The sequence below is a fragment of the Vulpes vulpes genome, chromosome 4, assembly GCF_048418805.1.
Source record: "Vulpes vulpes isolate BD-2025 chromosome 4, VulVul3, whole genome shotgun sequence".
Classification (NCBI taxonomy): Eukaryota; Metazoa; Chordata; class Mammalia; order Carnivora; family Canidae; genus Vulpes; species Vulpes vulpes.
In genome coordinates, this window is record NC_132783.1 from 131495026 (window position 1) to 131513462 (window position 18437).

The window sequence follows — 18437 nt, forward strand, 5'->3', positions numbered from 1 at the left end:
GAACACCATGGAACCTGTACCACAGGAAAGAAAACACACTCGTGCACATACACAAAATGTGTATGCCATTTTTAGATGTTTGTGACCCTCCTAAAATCTAGCCTAAAAGTGCCCATGTTCTAAAAATTAAAAACCCACAGTACAAAAGGAGGTGGGGCTGAAGGACTACATGAATAATTTTGAAATATGAATAAAGAGTCAATATCACAGGAAAGCCAATGTCAACAAAAATAGTGACACAACAACTTGAATTCCTCTTCCAGTTAACTGGAGTAATTTACTATCCTATTTCCTCTGTTTAATATTATTGTTTTAACAGAAATATTTGGTAAAGTATACTTGGCATATCAAACTACATCAACAAACTTTGAATAAAATATTTTAAATTAATAAAAGAGAAACAGGTTTCAGAGGGGATGAGAAGAAATAATGAATGCTACAGGAAAGCTCACAATAAAAGTAAACATTTCTTTTAGGTCTTCTTATGTCCAGGTTTGCAGTTTGCTTCCTCACAAGTGCCCTTACAGTTTGACATAACACATATCTGCCTAAAATGATGAGAGTAATGCTGACCGTGTTTGAAAAGTATGGTTGTAAATGAGATCAGTGACTTGTGCCTGCCTTCCCTGAACAGGCACCTGACACTCCCTCTTGCTCTTCCATCACAGTTATTCTTTCATGCCCTCCCTATCCACAAAGTCCTGAGTCTTGCCCATCACACATGTTTGAAAAGATGGCCAGAGAGTCACTTGTCAGAGCTTTGGAATTGGTCATAACCTTGGGCTACAGAGATTAAGGGCATCAAAATTCTGGAGGGAAAATCCAAAAGGAAACACTATCCATTTCCAAATTTTATCAGAACATAGCCCTGCACCCGATAAAAATGGAGACCACTTCCTCTCGTCTCGTTTTACATCGCCCTATGAATGCAGTGTAAACCTGTTAGTATGAAGGATCAGTCACACATTTAGGGTTTAAAACAGTTCTTATGAACTGGTTGAAGTACCAGGTATAACAGTACTTCTCTCTGGAGGTTTTTAATATACACAGTCCAGATTTCCAAGCAATCAAAATTGTTAGAACATAATTGGCATGTAAATTGGTGGAAGTCCACTCTTGTTACAGCATGTGCTTGATCAGTATAGCATGATAATCAACAGTTGTTTTTGTAACAGAAAAACCATGAAGACATCCTTGCTCTGGAGACAGAGTATATGATGTAAATGATTACCTCGGAGGGAATAAGGAATGCATTCTGGAAAAAGTCTTCTTTTTATGTGCAGTGTTTTTGCTTTTAGCATTTGATGACTCATTTTTCTTATAGTAAATTCCCAGATTTTGTGTGTAATGTTGCATAGAGGGTAGTGAGTGGGCATGGGGAGAGGAAGGAGGTTATCTTTTTTTTTTTTGCTTTGCTTTGTTGACTGGACAAAAACATGCCACTGGTAATTTGAGCATGGAAGGGTTTTCCCTTTCATAAAAGGTGGAAGGATAATAATCAAGAACAAAATCTCTTTTGAGGCAAATCTGATCACAGTATTATTTTTCTCATACAAGCAATCTGTCATACATAACATAAAAAGCAAATTAATAAGTTCATGGCAATTCATGTGACATGTTTGTTCATGATGATTTTAGCATTCTATTTATTGGTTTAGGAGATGAAACTTTTGTGTCTCATATTTTGGTTGCCATGATTCTTAGCTTAGCTGATTAGTTTTTATTTTTTTGTTTATTTCTGTTCTAGGACACAGAGGAAAAAATCATATTTTTTTGTGATTTCTCTAAGTTATAAAACATTCTTAGGATTATTTTATATTTTTTTAGATTTATTTATTTATTGGAGGGGGGGAGAGAGTGAGCATGGCAGGAGAGGGGCAGAGGGAGAGAGAAAGAGAGAGAGAGAAACAGAATCCCAAGCAGCCTCCCCACTGAGCACAGAGCCCAATGCATGGCTGGATCCCATGACCAAGAGATCATAACCTGAGCCAAAATCAAGAGTCTGACACTTAACTGAGTCACCCAGGTGCTCCCATTCTTAAGATTATTTAAATTAACTATCTGATACTTATAATTCTTATTTGCCCAAAGATTACCTATCTTCTCTCCTTCTTGCCACCTGGTAAGGGTACATATTTTACAAGGTAAGTAGAAGCTGTTCCCCAGGAATATCCATGTTCCTCTACTCTTTATTCTTTTAATTAATCTGCTCATTTTTCACCCTTTGAGATGTACTGCACATACCCTAAAACATAATTATTTCAGAGTTAGATGAGTTCTCAGAATTAAGAATTTCTAAGGAAAATAACTTCAGTTACAAGCATCATTTATATTTTAGACTAAAAAGAAAAAGGTAAAAATAGTAGACAAAATCCCCAAATCATGAGCCTGAGCATTAGACATCTGCTAAAAAAAATAGGCTTTGACAAGGAAGGATCCTTTTCCCCACAAAGTACACTACTACAAAGGTCATATCCATGGATTTACTGATCCTGCTTTAAAAGACCATGTATCCCTGGAAAAATCATGTTTTGTTCCAAGAATTCAAGAGGAATGGAATTTGGTTGTCAGAACAAGGAGGTTCCTCTTCTCACTTTAAGGAATGCAGTGACAAAGTTAGTTCTTTGCAGTGGGTGAAAAGCAGGGCCATTACACATGATGTTACTCAGGGCAGACCCCTGTCCAAAGGTGAGGCAAGAGTGTGAATTTACCCTGTGCTCAGCTTGCCAAGCCTTCTCCCTGATGCAAGGCTGTTGCATATAAAAAGGCCTCTGTGTTCACAGAGGTGTGTGTCTTCACAGATCCATCCAGATGAGTTCCCCTTTTTCTATTTAACACAAAGGGCCTCTACGGCACTGCTGACAAAAGTCAGCTTAGTATACCTGAAATACTATAGACATCATCTGGTCAGTATGGTGCTTTAAGTTTTCTATGGCTAAACAGGTATGCTTTCTGACATCATTCATTTATTCTGTAGAGAAACATAATTGCAGTCAGCTATGGGCCAGGGACAATCTTTGGAGCACAAAGAGTACACATGCAAACATATTCTGCAACTTTCAAGAACTGTCATTTAAAACAACTCCTACTAGGATGGCCAAAATCTAAAATAATGACAACATTAAATGCTGGTGATGATGTAACAAGAACTCTCATTCATTGCTGGGAGGAATGCAAAATGGTATAGCCACTTTGGAAGCCAGTTTGGTGGTTTCAGACTTAAAATACTATTACCGTATGATCCAACAATCACGCCCCCAGATCAAAGGAGGCAAAGGAGTTGAAATTTACGCAAAGGAGTTGAAATTTTATGTCCACACAAAACCTGCATGTGGATGTTTACAACAGCTTTATTTATAATTGCTAAAACCTGGAAGCAACCAAGATGTCCATCAGCAGGTAAACCAGACATTGAAATATTATTCAGTGCTAAAAAGAAATGAGCTACCAAGCCATGAAAAGACATGGAGGAAATTTAAATACATTATTTCTAAGTGAAAGAAGTCAAAAGTTCCAACTATATGAGATTCTAGAAAAGGCAAAACTACAAAGATAGAAAAAAATCAGTGGTTGCCAGGGTTGGGGTAAGGGAAGATGAATTGGTAGAGCATAGAGGATTTAAGGCAGTGAAAATACTATGTATGATACTATAATGGTAGATACAAGTCATTCTACAGTTGTCCAAACCCATAGAATGCGCAATCCCAAAAATGAACCCTAATGTAAACTATATACTTTGAGTCAACATGTATCATTATATATCATGTTCACCAAAGTAACAAATGCACCACTCTGGTCAGGGAGTAGATAATGCAGGGGGCTATGAATGTGTCAGGGCAAGGGGTTAATAGGAAATCTCTGGGCAATCTGAAACTGCTATAAAAAATAAAATAGGAAAGGATTGCACAACATTTCGCGAGTGAAGCTATACAAATGACTAATAAGTACATGAAAAGATGCTCACTATCATTACTCATTAGGGAAATGCAAACCAAATCCCAAGAGATACTGCTTCATAGCGACTAGGCAACTATAATCAAAAGACAATAACAAATATTGATGAGGATGTAGAAAAATGGTAACCTTCATACATTACTAGCATGAAATAAATGATATGGGCACTTTGGAAAGCCATTTGGGTGTTCCTCAAAATTGTAAACACAGATCATGCAACCCAACAATTCCACTCCCAGGTCTATACCCAAGAGGAATGAAAACATTTCCATGTAAAAACACAATGCCCATAGCACTGTTCACAATAACCAATAACTATCCACAAATTAGTAAATTGGTAAATGAAATGTGGTACATCCAATAGAAATTACTCAGCAAATAAATAGAAATTCAGAAGCAAGGCATCTGGTGGCTCAGTGGTTGAGCGTCTGCCTTTGGCTCAGAGCGTGATCCCGGAGTCCTGGGATTGAGTCCCACAGCAGGCTCCCCAGAGGAAGCCTGCTTCTCCTCTGCCTATGTCTCTGCCTCTGTGTGTGTGTGTGTGTCTCTCATTAATAAATAAACAAAATCTTAAAAAAAAAAAGTGGCACCAATACATGCTACAATACAGATACACCTTGAAAACATTATCCTAAGTGGAAGGAGCCAACACAAAATACACATAGTGTAAGATCCCATTGATACGAAATGTGTATAATAGGCAAATCCACAGAGACAGAAAATAGATTAGTGGGTACCAGCGGCCGGGTGGTTAGTGGTGATGGTTGTGAATATACTGAATATGTAAATATGCTTACCACCACTGAATTGTGTGCTTTAAGCTGGTCAATTGCAATTGGTGAATTAGATCTCAAGGTAGCTGCTATAAACAAAAAATACTACAGGGTTTTCTTTGGCCAGGATACTATAAGTTGCTTCATTTCTCTTAAAAGAAAGAAGAACCAATTAACAAAATAAGAAGTGATTTGGCCTAAGATTTCAGAAATATAGGAGATATAACAATGGGTCCCATCTAGAGAGGAGGTCTTGCTACAGCCATATCAGTTTCTCTCCTTTGTTCTCCTGGGACAATGAAGCAAGTACAGGTGATGTCCATGTCAATGGTATGGTTGGCTGGTTCAGGTTTGGAAAGAATCTTGTGGCTCACTATCCTTTAAAGTTAACTTTGGGAGCTAAAGCCATCCAGATGCCAAAGGCATTGACCCTTAGTAGGAAAGAACTTATCTCACTAACCTGCTTTCTGAAAATTCCGAAAAATCACCCTGAAGTTCAAACTTGTGCAGAATTTCTCCAATTAGATAGCCACTGGAAAATGCCTTTGCAAATGACTTGGGACCTGAATTTTGAAACATAAAGATAAAAAAAGTAAATTATAATGTTCCATAGAGAGCATAATTATTTTCATTATGTATACATAGAGCAAAACTCCAGAACTTGACTTGAACTCAAAATGCCATGAAAATACTTCTAGAAACATCTTTAATAATCACATAAAAAGATTGGAGCTTAACAGATCATGCCTTATAAAGATTCTTAAGTAAATATAAATCAATACTTGAAGATACATGAAATGTTGAAAGAAAAACACAACTTTTGATTAAATTAAACAAAGCACAGCAATAAAATTTATTTCAACCTTAGATCTAAAAAAAAGCCTTCAATTTATTTTACAGAATTACACTCTAATACCTTAGTTATCAAGGCAGTCTATGGATGATGATAACATATTCTAGCCAAGAGAGGTACAATCTAACATTAGTAAACTTTAAGACTTAATGTTAACTTTTTTACAATGGAAAGTTTACAAAAATCATCTATCTACACCTTCTCAAATAAAGCCTAATAAACACAATCAAGCTTTCCCTTGGTAGTTCTGGAGGTCACTCTGGTCCAGTTGTTGTCCCACACAATGACAGAGATAGCTCAGAGGAAAACAAAGTTTGGAGCCAGGGACATCTGCATTGGAATCTTGCCTCTGCCCCTTACTAGCTGTGCAACCTCTGGCAAGCTGCTTACCCTCCCTGAGTTCCCAACGCCTCATCTCTAGATAGATAACCATATCTATATCTCTCTTGAAGAGCTTTTGTAAACATTAGAGGAGTGTATGAGAATTGCTTGGTAGCATGCCTGCCACAGAGTAAGCACATAATAATAGGTGCAGGGGAAAAAAAATTGTGTTAATAAAGTTTGCTTTTTTAAAAAATGTCCTTATTTGTGGGTCACTTATATTTTTCTTACAAAATGAAGGATATCGGGTTATATGGTATTCAAGAATGATATGCAAAATTGATAGACAAAATAAATGTTGTCATAGGACAAAGCTATCATCTCTCAAATGATTTCAAAATCTTCCCAAAACCTTCAACATGTTCCTATCAGGGTCCTTTAGATAACAGCAGCCCAAACATTATATATCCCTGAAGTATAGCAAGCTTATTGACACCAGATTGTCCTCTTTTATCTATTTGATCAGGAATAAGGTAGCTACTTGATTACAAGGATATAACGTTTCTTCCTGATCTGTAGTAATGGTACTTGGGGGATGCCTGCGTGGCCCAGTGGTTGAGCATCTGCCTTCAGCTCAGGTAGTGACCCCAGGGTCCTGGGATCCAGTCCCACATCGGGCTCCCTGTGGGGGGCCTGCTTCTCCCTCTGCCTGTGTCTCTGCCTCTCTCTGTCTCTTATTAATAAATAAACAACATCTTAAAAAAAATGGTACTTAGTGTGTGGTTGCTATGGTAGGGTGGTGGGGTGAGGTGAGTCGCCACAAGGCCACTGTTGCCCAGAGACCTTACTCAGCACACTACATACTACATGTTATCATAAGAATACAACTCTTGTATAGCTGACACAGCTCACAATTTTGCCAAAGCTCTCCTGATATTTGTTCTCAAAATATTTTATACTCTTAATAATACCTCAATTCTTAGGTTGAATCAATATATAATAAAAGTAGTTAAAAATTATGTCAACTATGTCCACTGATTCTATTTACTTAGGGCGAACTCCAGAACCATCCGGCATCACAATCTGTTGACTGTGTTTCCCGGCATCATACAGTAATAGTATTTGAAGCAACTGAAATCCAAATGGCTCTTTCCACATCCTAAGGATAGAGGTGTGCTATCTTCTCCTCCTGAGTCATTTCTGCTTCCTCCTTTCCTTAAAGACCTGACGCTGTTGGCCACCAATGCTGCTACCTGGTCTTTTTTTTTTTTTTTTTTTTTTTTGCTACCTTATCTTAGCTGCCATCATTGTCCCTACTGTGCCATATGGATAGCTCTGGCTACATCTTGCACCTCTTCTATCTTTGCTTCCTTCTTTCTGGTTTTTTTCCCCCCTTCTCTCTTCCCTACCCCATCCTTATTTTCCTCTTATCTTTCTCAGGAGCCATTTGACATACAGCCATTGTCAGACTATGGATAATAGTCTAAAGACTACTGTTCTGAATTCTGAAGCTGTTGCTCTGTCACCTTCAGGTAGTTCCATTCCTCTCTCCCTCCCTCTGGATTTTGCACTGGATCTGCTGTTCCTTTGACTGAATGCCTGAAGTCTAGCCAGTGAATAACCAGGGAATATCTGTATCCTGCTCTGTCGCCCTCGATGTAGTAGGCAAATGACCTTTAGTAAACTGTTTATTACACAAAGGCCACAGAAAAATAAAATCATAATCCACTTCCTTTGAAATGCATTACATATTAATAAGGCAATTCTGATATGAGCAAAATAGAGGCATTTACAGATATAATGGTCGAAGAACAGCAAACACTTATTTCATTGTCAAATAGTTTACTACAAATAAACAAGTACAAAATCATGTCTGCAGTTTCGTATGCGTAGGACACTTCAGATTTCCTGTATGCTGCATAAGCAGAAAAGAGAACAGTGAGTGAAGAATGAGAGCAAATGAGAAAACATGTAGAAAAAAAGAAAGGAAAAAAAAAAGATGACTATGTGCAAGAAATTAGACAGAAAGAAGATGATGAAGACAGCATATATTAGCCAGGAATGTACAGATTGAAAAGTATGAGAAGACAGAGAGGAAGCCAGAGAGAGAGAGAAAGAAAAAGAGAAAATAGAAGGGGTGTGGGGAAAGGAAACAACAAGGGAAAAGAGGAAAAAGCAAAGGAAAGCTTATTTTTGCCCCTTGGTTTGTTATATTTGTCCTCCTACTAAATGTTTCTGGATACCATGACTAATTTCATGATGGCCACCTTATAGAAGCCATCTTCTTTTCCTGCAGGAAAGAAGAGGTGGGCTGACTTTAGGATAAGATCAATGAATAATACAATAAATAATTAAACTGTGGGAGCCCAGTGATATTCTTCATCCTGAGCCCTAAAGTAATTTACATCTGGGACCAGGTCATTCAACAACAACTCAACTTCGCCTCCAATTTTCCATGCACACGCCTGATTCCTATCACTATGGTGTTCTTTTGCTGCAATCTTTGATGTGGGCCTTTCTGTAAGGTCCAGATAAGGCAGGATACAACAGATGAAATGACCCATGTGCTTCCCACCAAAATGACCCTGAACCAGCTGGAGAAAGCACATAAAGGAGATAAGCTGCTTGTATTCCACAATGGAAATGAGGATACCGCAAGCTCTGGAGAAAGATTCTCTGGGTTAGATTCCTTGTCCATTTACAAGCCACTGAACTCTGGGCAATTATATAAGTCTCAGTTTCTAGTCTTGAAAAGAGGGAGAGTGACAGGTTCTACCTCAAAAGAGTTAGTTTGCAAGGTAAGGGAGATACTGCATGTAAATGTTTAGCATAATTCCTGGCGTATAGTTAAGTGACAAGTGACAATTTTTATTGTTATTATCACTGCTTCCTAATTTAAAATAACAGGTCATATTAATTACACAATCCATAAGCTCAATGACCATAGTACTAATGCCCTTATTTTAAAAGTAATTCAATACTTAGCAAATATTAGACACTGTCTTTAAATTCAAATACAGACCCCCCCCCCCAATCAGGTCCAAAAAAGGTATAACACTCCCACCAGAAGCACATGTATGTAATCAAACACAGCTGATTTCTACAGCAAAACATTTCAATTGGAGAAATAAAGACTAAACAAAGCATGACAGCATTTCTGGTTAAGTTTTGCCACCAAATGAATAAAGAGATCCTTGAATTTCGGAAACGTAAATAAGGGTCTGTATACCTATAGATTCTGTGCTTAGTGGTCTTCACTGTTCTTTTACTGGAAAAGCAAAGATCTAGTCTGTGTTATCAACCACATTTGAAAAGCCAAGCAAATTTACTTCCATTTGAGAGAAAGAAAAGCAGCTGCTGAGGGCTCGGCACTGACCTGGCCCCATCAGGCCTTGGTGTTCCCAGGAGTTGGCCCAGCACTCACAACTAGGCCTTGGCATTCTCCTGCTGAACATAATCAATTTCATAGCACACCAACACCAGACAAGGCCACTCTGTGACCCTGACAAACCAAGACAAAAACAAAATTCCTCTGTAATCATGTCTGTATTCAGACCAAAACAGTACTGTCCAAAACACAAAAATGACCAAAAATGCCCCTATTGTGGTCAATATAAGTGTTTGCTGCTTTTTATTTATTTATTTATTTTTTTTTTTTTACCAATTATGGCTTTGTCTCATTCTGTCTACTTCCTAGATAAGATTTATTAAGATACCCAGTCATAGAGTTCCCTTTGCTTCTTGGCATGGTACAGTTCAGAGCAAAGCATTGCTTCCTCAAACCCTCTTCAAAAAACACCTAACACAAACCTAGATGTTTAAGTCCTTTTTAACACCCTCTTACTGAATGACCCACAATTCCCCATGGCATGTTTTCTCTTGTTGGACATGAGTTAATAAGCACAACTTTTTTTCTGTCTCTTATTTAGGATGATGCCTACTATCATGCCTATCCTATAAGAGGCATGTTGTAGCTACTTGTTTATTACATGAGAGTATACCAGTGAGGTAAAAGTAAAGTATTATTTATTATTCAACTATGGGTGTGTAATCCTATGGTCTCTGGCTGGAGGACATTGACAATTTATTTTCTTCCGGGATAACAAGAGGATGATCAACCCTCTTCTTTCTATCATATCCTATCATAATTCTCAAGATTTACTATCTGAAACAAAATCTCCAGATCATTCTAAATTTCTCTGATGGTTAAAACATTGGGCGGCATTCTTTTCTTGGGACTTCATGTCTTCACATTTTTGACATTGATTTACACAACAGCCTTCAGCTATCAGATTGGATGCCTCAATTTCTAGGCAACGGAAGCCAAATTTTCATCAAGGAAAATGCTGCTGAGCTGGCCAGAAAATGACAAAATCCGTTGCATTATGAGAAACAATATATTTCCTAAGGACCCTGAGGGAAGGGAAGGAGTATAAGGAAAATGTGTGGTTTAATGACACTAGGTTAAAAGAGGAATGAAGTTAAAAAAAAAAAAAAAAAAAGAGGGATGAAGTAAAAGTGAGCAGACCTAGAATCTACTGGTAAGTTGCCACTACCTAGCTGTAAAACCCTAAACAAACCTCTGAATACATGATTTAATGACCCCCATATGCCAAAAAAGAATTAACTGATATCTAAGATACTTTTTCATTTCTAAAGTTATAAGTCTATGATATGGTTAAGGTCACAGGCCAATAAAAGGGCACCACAATGCATTATAAAATATTGTATGAAAATAAATATCCAATAAGATATTTAAAAATCTCTGTTGTGTTTTTCAAAACAAAATTTGATGCTGACGAAATGTTAATGTTTGATGTTGACCTAATCAGCAAAGTACATTTAGTGCACAAGAGGGCCCAAATAACGAATGTCTCTAAAATTTGGGACAAATAGAAAATATAACTCTCTAAAAAAACTAGTGAGATTTAATATAAAAGGATATAATTAGGGGCACCTGGGAGGCTCAGTCAGTTGAGTAATCTGCCGTTGGTTCAGGTCATGATCCCAGGGTCCTAGATCAAGCCCCACATTGGGCTTCCTGCTCAGCAGGGAGCCTGCTTCTCCCTCTGCCTGCCGCTCCCCTGCTTGTGTTTGCTCTCCTTTGCTCTCTCTCTGTCAAATAAGTAAATAAATAAAATATTTTAAAAAAAGGATAAAATTAGCCACCTATGGAAACTCGCTTATAAGACAAAATTAACAAAGAACATAGATTATTTCTTAAAACTCACAATTTACCTATTTAAATTTTTTACACTTCAGGTAGACAATAATCTTGGATACATTAATTAACCTTATTCAGAATAGAGATTTGCTGTAACAATAGAAGAATACACAAATATTGTAACTTTAAAATTTTTTGTAGTTGTAACAGCACTGGAAAATATCATTGGACAATATGGTTTCCCCATGTACTTGTGGAAGAGGAAGAGGAGAGAATTTAACTGAACCTAACACAGCTACAGATAAAATCTCTAGATCAGAGAAGTAAAACATATCAAATATTAGATTGACTTGAAGGTTCTTTTGGTAATGTCTAATTTCTGATTATCAATGAGAAATCTGACTTATAAATTTGATCTTCATCTGCGTGTATCAGCCCATCAAAATGATGCATCATGTACAATTGCCAGTATAAGTTATTTTGCTCTTTTTCTTCAGGATAAACTGGTACCTTGATTTATAAAATCAAAATGTAATCTCAGTTAGTATGAAACAATTTCTAAAAAACTGCTCAAAGTAATAAAACAGAACTTCTGAAATCACAAAGATGAGGATCAAATTACCCAGGGTGACCTTCTCAAGATGAACAAATTCGTAAGATTCAACCTAAAATAATACTTTACTTTTGCCTCAATACTTTTACTTTTACTCTCATGTAATAAACAAGTAGCTACAACATGCCTCTTATAGGATAGGCATGATGGTAGTCATTATCCTAAATAAGAGGCAGAAAAAAAGTTGAAATAATATTTATTGAGTATCTAGATCTAGTATAGATGTTAGGCATTGTGGTAGGCGTTTTCCATTTCCAATTTCATTTCATATCCTCCCAAATATAAAGAATTTTTTTTTACCATTTTTCAACTGAAGTATAGTTGACACACAATGTTACATTAGTTTCAGGTGCACAACATAATGATCTGACAACTCTGTATCTTATGCTGTATTCATCCCAAGTATAGTTACCATCTGTCACCACACAACACTATTAAATTCTATTGACTATTTTCCCTGTGGTGTACCTTTCATCCCATGACTCATTTACCCCATAACTGGAAGTAGAACCATTATTATTCTTACTTCTCTGGGCATGAAATGCAGACCTAGAGAGAATTATTTATATTTCAGATGCTACAAAATTGATAGAGAAACCTAACTGTCCCAAATCCAATTTTCTCTTTATTACACCTCTGTTACTATTGATAACAATGTTTAGGATTATTTTAAAAATATTTTCTTAATTTATTTGCCAGAGAGAGAGCAAGCAAAAGAGTACAAGCAAGGGGAGCAGCAGAGGGAGAGGGAGAAGCAGACTCTCCACTGAGCAGGGAGTCCTGATGTGGGGCTGGATTCCAGGACCCTGAGATCATTGAAACAATTAAAATATACATAGTAAGGTACTTACAATTTTCAATATATCCTAATCCAGGATCCAAAAGAATATGGACTATCTTGTATATACCCGTGTTTACAAAAGATCTGATCTGTACAACACAGAGAATACAAGTCTCCACTCACTTAGGAGAATGTTCAGTTATGACATTCCAAAGCTAGTTTCCTTATGTAGTAAATTCATTAAGGAGGTTCATAAAACAGAAGCAATGCTTATTTCTTAAAATAACTAGGAGTTCCTGAAGAATTTTACAACAAATCTTTTAGTAACATTAGTCTATATTACTTATTTTTCATTATAGAAACAAATACTTGAAAAAAACTGCTTGAATTTCAGATGTAATTTTGTGTTGAGCAACTTTTTGTATTCTAAGACATTTTATTATCATATACATCTAATAAGCATTATTCTCTAGAAGATATGGTCTAGTTAAATTAAACTCACTGGAGATCCTTAGCTTTGCTAACAAAGCTTTGAATCTTCATATGTTGAGACTAATCAAGTCTCGGGTGACTCCCAGAAACCTCATTAAGTGGAGGGAGATGGTTCTCAATTGAGGATCATTGGAATTTATTTTCTTTACTGCTGATATTCAGGATAGTCCAGGCAACATGAAATTCAATATAGCATGCTTTATCCAAATTGACTACTACTGTTCAGAATAATGCAAAAATCAATCAGCTTTAGCTGCCTTGCCAATGACTGAACAATTATTCGGCCTCATCAAGACAGTGTAAATGCACTCACCTAGCATTCTCATTGTTTTCTTCATCCTAGCAAGCAGTACAGGACTGAACCATTTTGAAACAAACACTAATAAATCCATCTTTGCCATTTACCATCTAGGAATTAGGTTACAACATGCCTGGGTGGTTGAATTTGTGTACTTCTTATAACTTCAAACTAAACAGTAATCCTATAAAATGAGCTCAGATGAATACAATTGAGAGAGTTGAGTTTTTTAAAAATATATTCCCTCACTATAAATTGCAGTATACAACATGGTGCCTAAGAGCATAAGTCAAATTCTAGCTCTAGGATCCACTAGTGTTGTGAGCCTGAACAAATAACCAAGCATGTCAGCTTCTTTTACTCATCTTTCCAGCTAGGACAATGCCTCTAGGGCCTTTTTTTAGAATTCAAAAACAAACAAATAAAAACCCATAAAGGGCTTAGCACTATTATAAGTGCCTAAGTGTCTAATAAAATATTTTATTTATTATTATTTACTATTTTTTATCTACAAAATTCATCTAAGAAAATAATTCTTATGTAATCCTCCCTAATACTTCATTATAAGATGCTTATGAATTTCAATTAAAAGATGGTAAACATCCTTTTCTCCTGTTTTGTCATATGAAGTTTGATCTTTTTTGATTTTCTATTTGCAATCCTATGTTGAATTTTCCTTTCAAATTAGGAAGGCAATACAAGCAACAAGCCAAGCAGCACCAATGTATAAAGAAAAGCCAGCAATCCTCTCCTTACCCAAGGTAATCAATATCAATACACTAGTTTATATCCTTTCACACTTTTCCCTATGCTTACAAAAACAAACAATATGAAGATTCATGTATATGTCAATAATCTAGTATATGACCCTTCACATATTTCTCTGTACTAATATAAACAGATAGACCAATGTGTTTTTGTGTCTGAGTGTATGTGTATCTGTATTTCCTAGTTGGTACAAAAATGGAATTATACTCATCACAATAAACTGTAACTTTTATTTTTCACTTGACAAAGAACATGAATATCCTGTAGGTCAAAAGTTATAGCATTAACTCATTCTTTCTAACAACTGCATAACAATCCACGGCATGAATACAGCATCATTTATCCAAGTATGCCACTATTGAAAGATATTCAGATTGTTTTCCATTTTTTTTATTTTGTCCTTACAATTCATGTAGCAATAAACGTCCTTGTTCAAATATCCTGACATACTGGTGATTTTATTGTAGTATGACAGTTTCTGAAAACTGAGGTTGAGCATTTATTATGTACGAAGCATTATTCTAAATGCTTTACATTTATTATCTCGTTTAATCTTGACACAACTCAATGAACTATTATTATTACTCCCATTTTGAGTATCATGAAATTTAGGTAAATAAATTGCCCAAGATCATTCTCTAGAGGTTGTAGTCACTTACAGTCCTTCCATGATAGTTCCTATAAGCCATTCCAAGCCTTCCACTACACACCACAAAATGTCTTAGCTAATGACCAGAATCAACAATTGGCTGTGTGCTTCTTCAGGCACACAGATCCTATCTTGCTTGTTTCCAAACACATTTGAGTGTGTTTCCTACAACCTGAAAGACCTTTTACAATATGGATGTGGTTACATCAGGGACTATCTCTTCCAACTCCAGTAAGCTGGTAGGGTCAAGAAATAAATATGTATTCCAAATGAATGGGATGCAGAATATTGCAGCCATCTCTGCTAACAGCTTCAGGGAAGCAGACATGGGAATTCTCCATTCATAGTTTATGTCGTTAAAATTCTTACATAAAATGTCTCCAGTCTTTCAATCTTCACAGAAAGAGTTAATACTTCCTCTCAAAACCCGAATTCCAAAAGGCTGGTTAAAATTATAATTACAACTATTACAATTATAATGGCATAGTACTGGTGTTATGTTTCTTATTAATTTTATTTACTTTTTGCAAAAGTGTTTCAATATGCAATAGAGTTTTAGGGACTTGAAAAAAGGGTCTGGGTATTACTAATCAAGTAAAAGAACCAAATTAAACTCAGCAATCTGTAACTGTTTTTCTTTGGAAGAGCATAACTTAAAATTATATTGCACTTTGGCTACTATGGTAAAAAAGGAATTTTAAAAAAAAGGAATTAAAGAAATGCTAAACATCGTGCTGAAACGCTGATCGGGATATTTTAGCTGAGAAACAGGGACAAAATGGGATGATCATAGAATTATATGAAAGAGTATATGGCGGTTCCCAGGGAGCGTGTGGAGTATGGTTTGGCAAAGAGTCTAGGGTTTATGCCTCAGGAAATGCAACTGGAGGTGCTCCAACAATGAAGAGCGTAATGCTGATAATGAATGAACATCTTGCTGCTTCAGAAACACTACTGGTCCAGCAAATCCACGGTTGACCTGAGGTCGGGTTGGCACTATTGTCCTTCTGGTAGCAACTTGGCATTATGCAAGGGTGCTTCTGCGAAAACAGACTGAAATGATTTGGGCTGAAAAACCTCTTGCCTTGAGCAAAAACCATACCAGCTGGAAAACGAAGTGCTGAAGAAACCACAGAAAGAAGCGGAGCTGGAGGAGAGTGCTCCCTTGGAATCACTTGGCTGTCCCAGGAACCGCCGGCACGTACAATTGCCCCTGCGGTTGTGGGAGTCAGAAACTTTGGATGGCTACTTCGCGGCTGGGATAAAATCGGATTAGGGACTAAAGGTCAGCTTTAGCCAAGAGTCAAGAGTGGTCGGAAATAGCTAATGTTTGTAAATTCTGAGCTACAACTGCTACAATTGGTAAATGTTAACCTACTCTGCATTACCTTGCTCCACCTCCCCCTCCAAGGTCGTTAGGTAGGGAAAGTACCATCCGATCTATTTTATGCTGCAGGAAAGGCCCCCCCACCCCCCACCCCCCGCAGAAGGTGCTGTAATTCGTCCCGGGCCCCATACCCAGTCGTGCCCTACCTGGCTTTAAGGCTTCAGAGCTCCTTGGCCTGCAAACCCACCATGCTTTTTTTTTTTTTTTTTAATTATTATTTTTTTAATTGGAGTTCAATTTGCCAACATAGAGCATAACCCCCCAGTGCTCATCCCGCCAAGACCACGCTTCTAAGGGGGGAAGGGAATACTGTGAGGGCCACACGGCGGGGTCCGGCAAACTCCGCCCCCTGACCCCTCGGCTTGCTTAGGGCCGCACAGTAGGTCAGAGGCTGCGGCCGCCCGCCGGGGACGCCTTCCCGCCACCTTCCCTCGCCACCCGCGCTCGGGGCTCTGCGCCCCGGGGCCGCGGGCCGGGTCACTCACTCACGGTCCGGGACACCTTCACCTCCTGGTTGAGCCACTGGCACAGAATCTCCGACATGGCCCGGCCCGCGCCTCCCCGTAAGCAGGCGAAGGAACGCGCGGGAAACCCGGCCAGACGGCCCCGCGTCCTCCGGTTGCCCAGGGCAACCGGTTGCTAAGGAAGCGTATCCAGGCGGGAGCCTGGGGCAAAGGCGGGGACAAGAGGGGCCCCGGGAGCCCCGCCGCGGAGCACGGAAAGCCGCGGCCCGCCCCCTGCCGGCGGGTGAGCGGGGACGTGCGCAGGCGCGGGGCCTCCCGGGGGGCGGGGGGGGGGGCGAGCCCCGGAGCCCCGAGGCCGCGGCCTGAGCGGGGCTCCCTGGATGAGCAGCAGGAAAGCGAGCAGGAGTCTTGACCGCAGGGGAACTCTCTTCCCTCCTGCTTTTCTTCTAAAGAGAGCTGGTTCCCGGGGCGGCTTGTGGCCCCCGTGCAGTGCCCGCAGGCGTTCAGGCGCTGTCCTTGGAGCGGTGGCCCCGCTCACAGGGAGGGTGACCCCTATGGCCACGTTGTGCTGAGAGGGGACTATTTAATGAGCTTTGTGTTCCGGTCAGGTTTGCCTTCCAGGCAATTATTTTTAAAAGTAGCTTGACAAAGCCTTGTGCAAAGCCCAGTGAGGCTCCTTTGAGTCCTCTTCTCCTGGAGGAGCAGAACTTGAGCTCAGTCCTCACCTAGCACCAGTTTTAGCAAGAATCCTGCTGGGGCTGTTTAAGGGGAAACCTCCTCCGCCCATGGATCCAACTCCAGGTCCCTGTACCCTTGACCTCTGCCACCCCTGGCCTGCTTTCTGCAAGAATCCTTCAGGTCGGTTTAGCCAGTATCCCCGTAGCCCTGATGTTTCCATTTAGAAATTTTCCATCCGGGTTGCCTGAGTGGCTCAGTGGCTGAGAGTCTTGGTCTTGAGCCCGGGGACCTTGGAATGAGTCCCCCAACAGGCTCTCCGCGGGGAGCCTGCTTCTCCCTCCGCCAGTGTCTCTGCCTCTCTCTGTGTGTGTCTCTCATGAATGGATACGTAAAAATAAAATCTTAAAAAAAAAGAAAATTTCCCTCCAATAATGTCATGAGATCGAGCCCCAAGTTGGGCTCCACCCTGGGCATGGAGCCTGCTTAAGATTCTCTCTCCCCTTCTGTCCCTACCCACCCTCCCACCTGCATGTGCTCTCTCTCTCTCTCTCTCTCTCTCTTAAATAAATAAATGAAGACGTATACTACCAGGATGACAAGAAACAGAAGTGCCTCAGCAATTTCTAGGCACATATGTGCCCTTTAGAAGCCTTTTCACGGATGATATGTTTCCCATGGATAAAGCTTTCTTAGATATATTCCCCTTGCTATAGAGCCTTCTAGAAACATCTGATCTTCCGAATTTGGATAGCTCCAAGGTGAGACATATCAAATGTTCTATTAGTAATAAATCTCCCTCAGAATTTCCATTGTTCCAACACTAGCTCTGTTCCTTGGCTGTCAATTCCCACTTTCCTTGTTGTCTTCAGAATGGAGGCCCAACTCTCTCCCCTGCTGTAAAACCCCATTGCAACCGTTGGGTGAATAAAGTCTTCCTTACCATCTTTAACAAAGGTCAGAAATATTTTCCTTTAACGATTTCTAAAAGTTCAGATGGAGTTATAGAAAAAATTAGATGCATTTGTAATTACTTATACTTAATCTTATACGTATGATAAATAATGCATGACAGTGTATTTATGTATGTCACAAATACAAAGAATTTCCCCTCAAAGGTCTGGATACAACAAATTATGATTCTTTTGAGCTGTATGCACAATCACAGTGATATCCTACAAGAATAAACGTCTTTTAAGATTAATCTAAAATTGATATGTGTGTCCTGATTGGCTAAAAGTTTAG

The 18437-nt window shown here is 38.8% G+C and overlaps 1 protein-coding gene across 6 annotated transcripts in view; it reads right to left on the reverse strand.

Annotated features, from left to right (window-relative positions):
• Positions 1 to 16818, reverse strand: part of SPEF2 (sperm flagellar 2) — a 164484-nt gene extending 147666 nt beyond the window's left edge. For 4 of the 6 annotated variants that reach the window (XM_072757106.1, XM_026016694.2, XM_072757103.1 and 1 more), the window contains exons 1-2: positions 16539 to 16818; positions 5188 to 5290 (exon numbers count right to left, since the gene is read on the reverse strand). In XM_072757106.1, coding sequence (XP_072613207.1) covers positions 5188 to 5290; positions 16539 to 16596 — 161 coding nt within the window. In that variant the 5' untranslated portion in view covers positions 16597 to 16818. Of the gene's footprint in view, positions 1 to 5187; positions 5291 to 10858; positions 11017 to 16538 lie in introns of all 6 variants that reach the window. The other 2 variants (XM_072757104.1, XM_072757105.1) reach the window with 2 other exon arrangements.
• Between the last annotated feature and the right edge of the window lie 1619 nt (positions 16819 to 18437).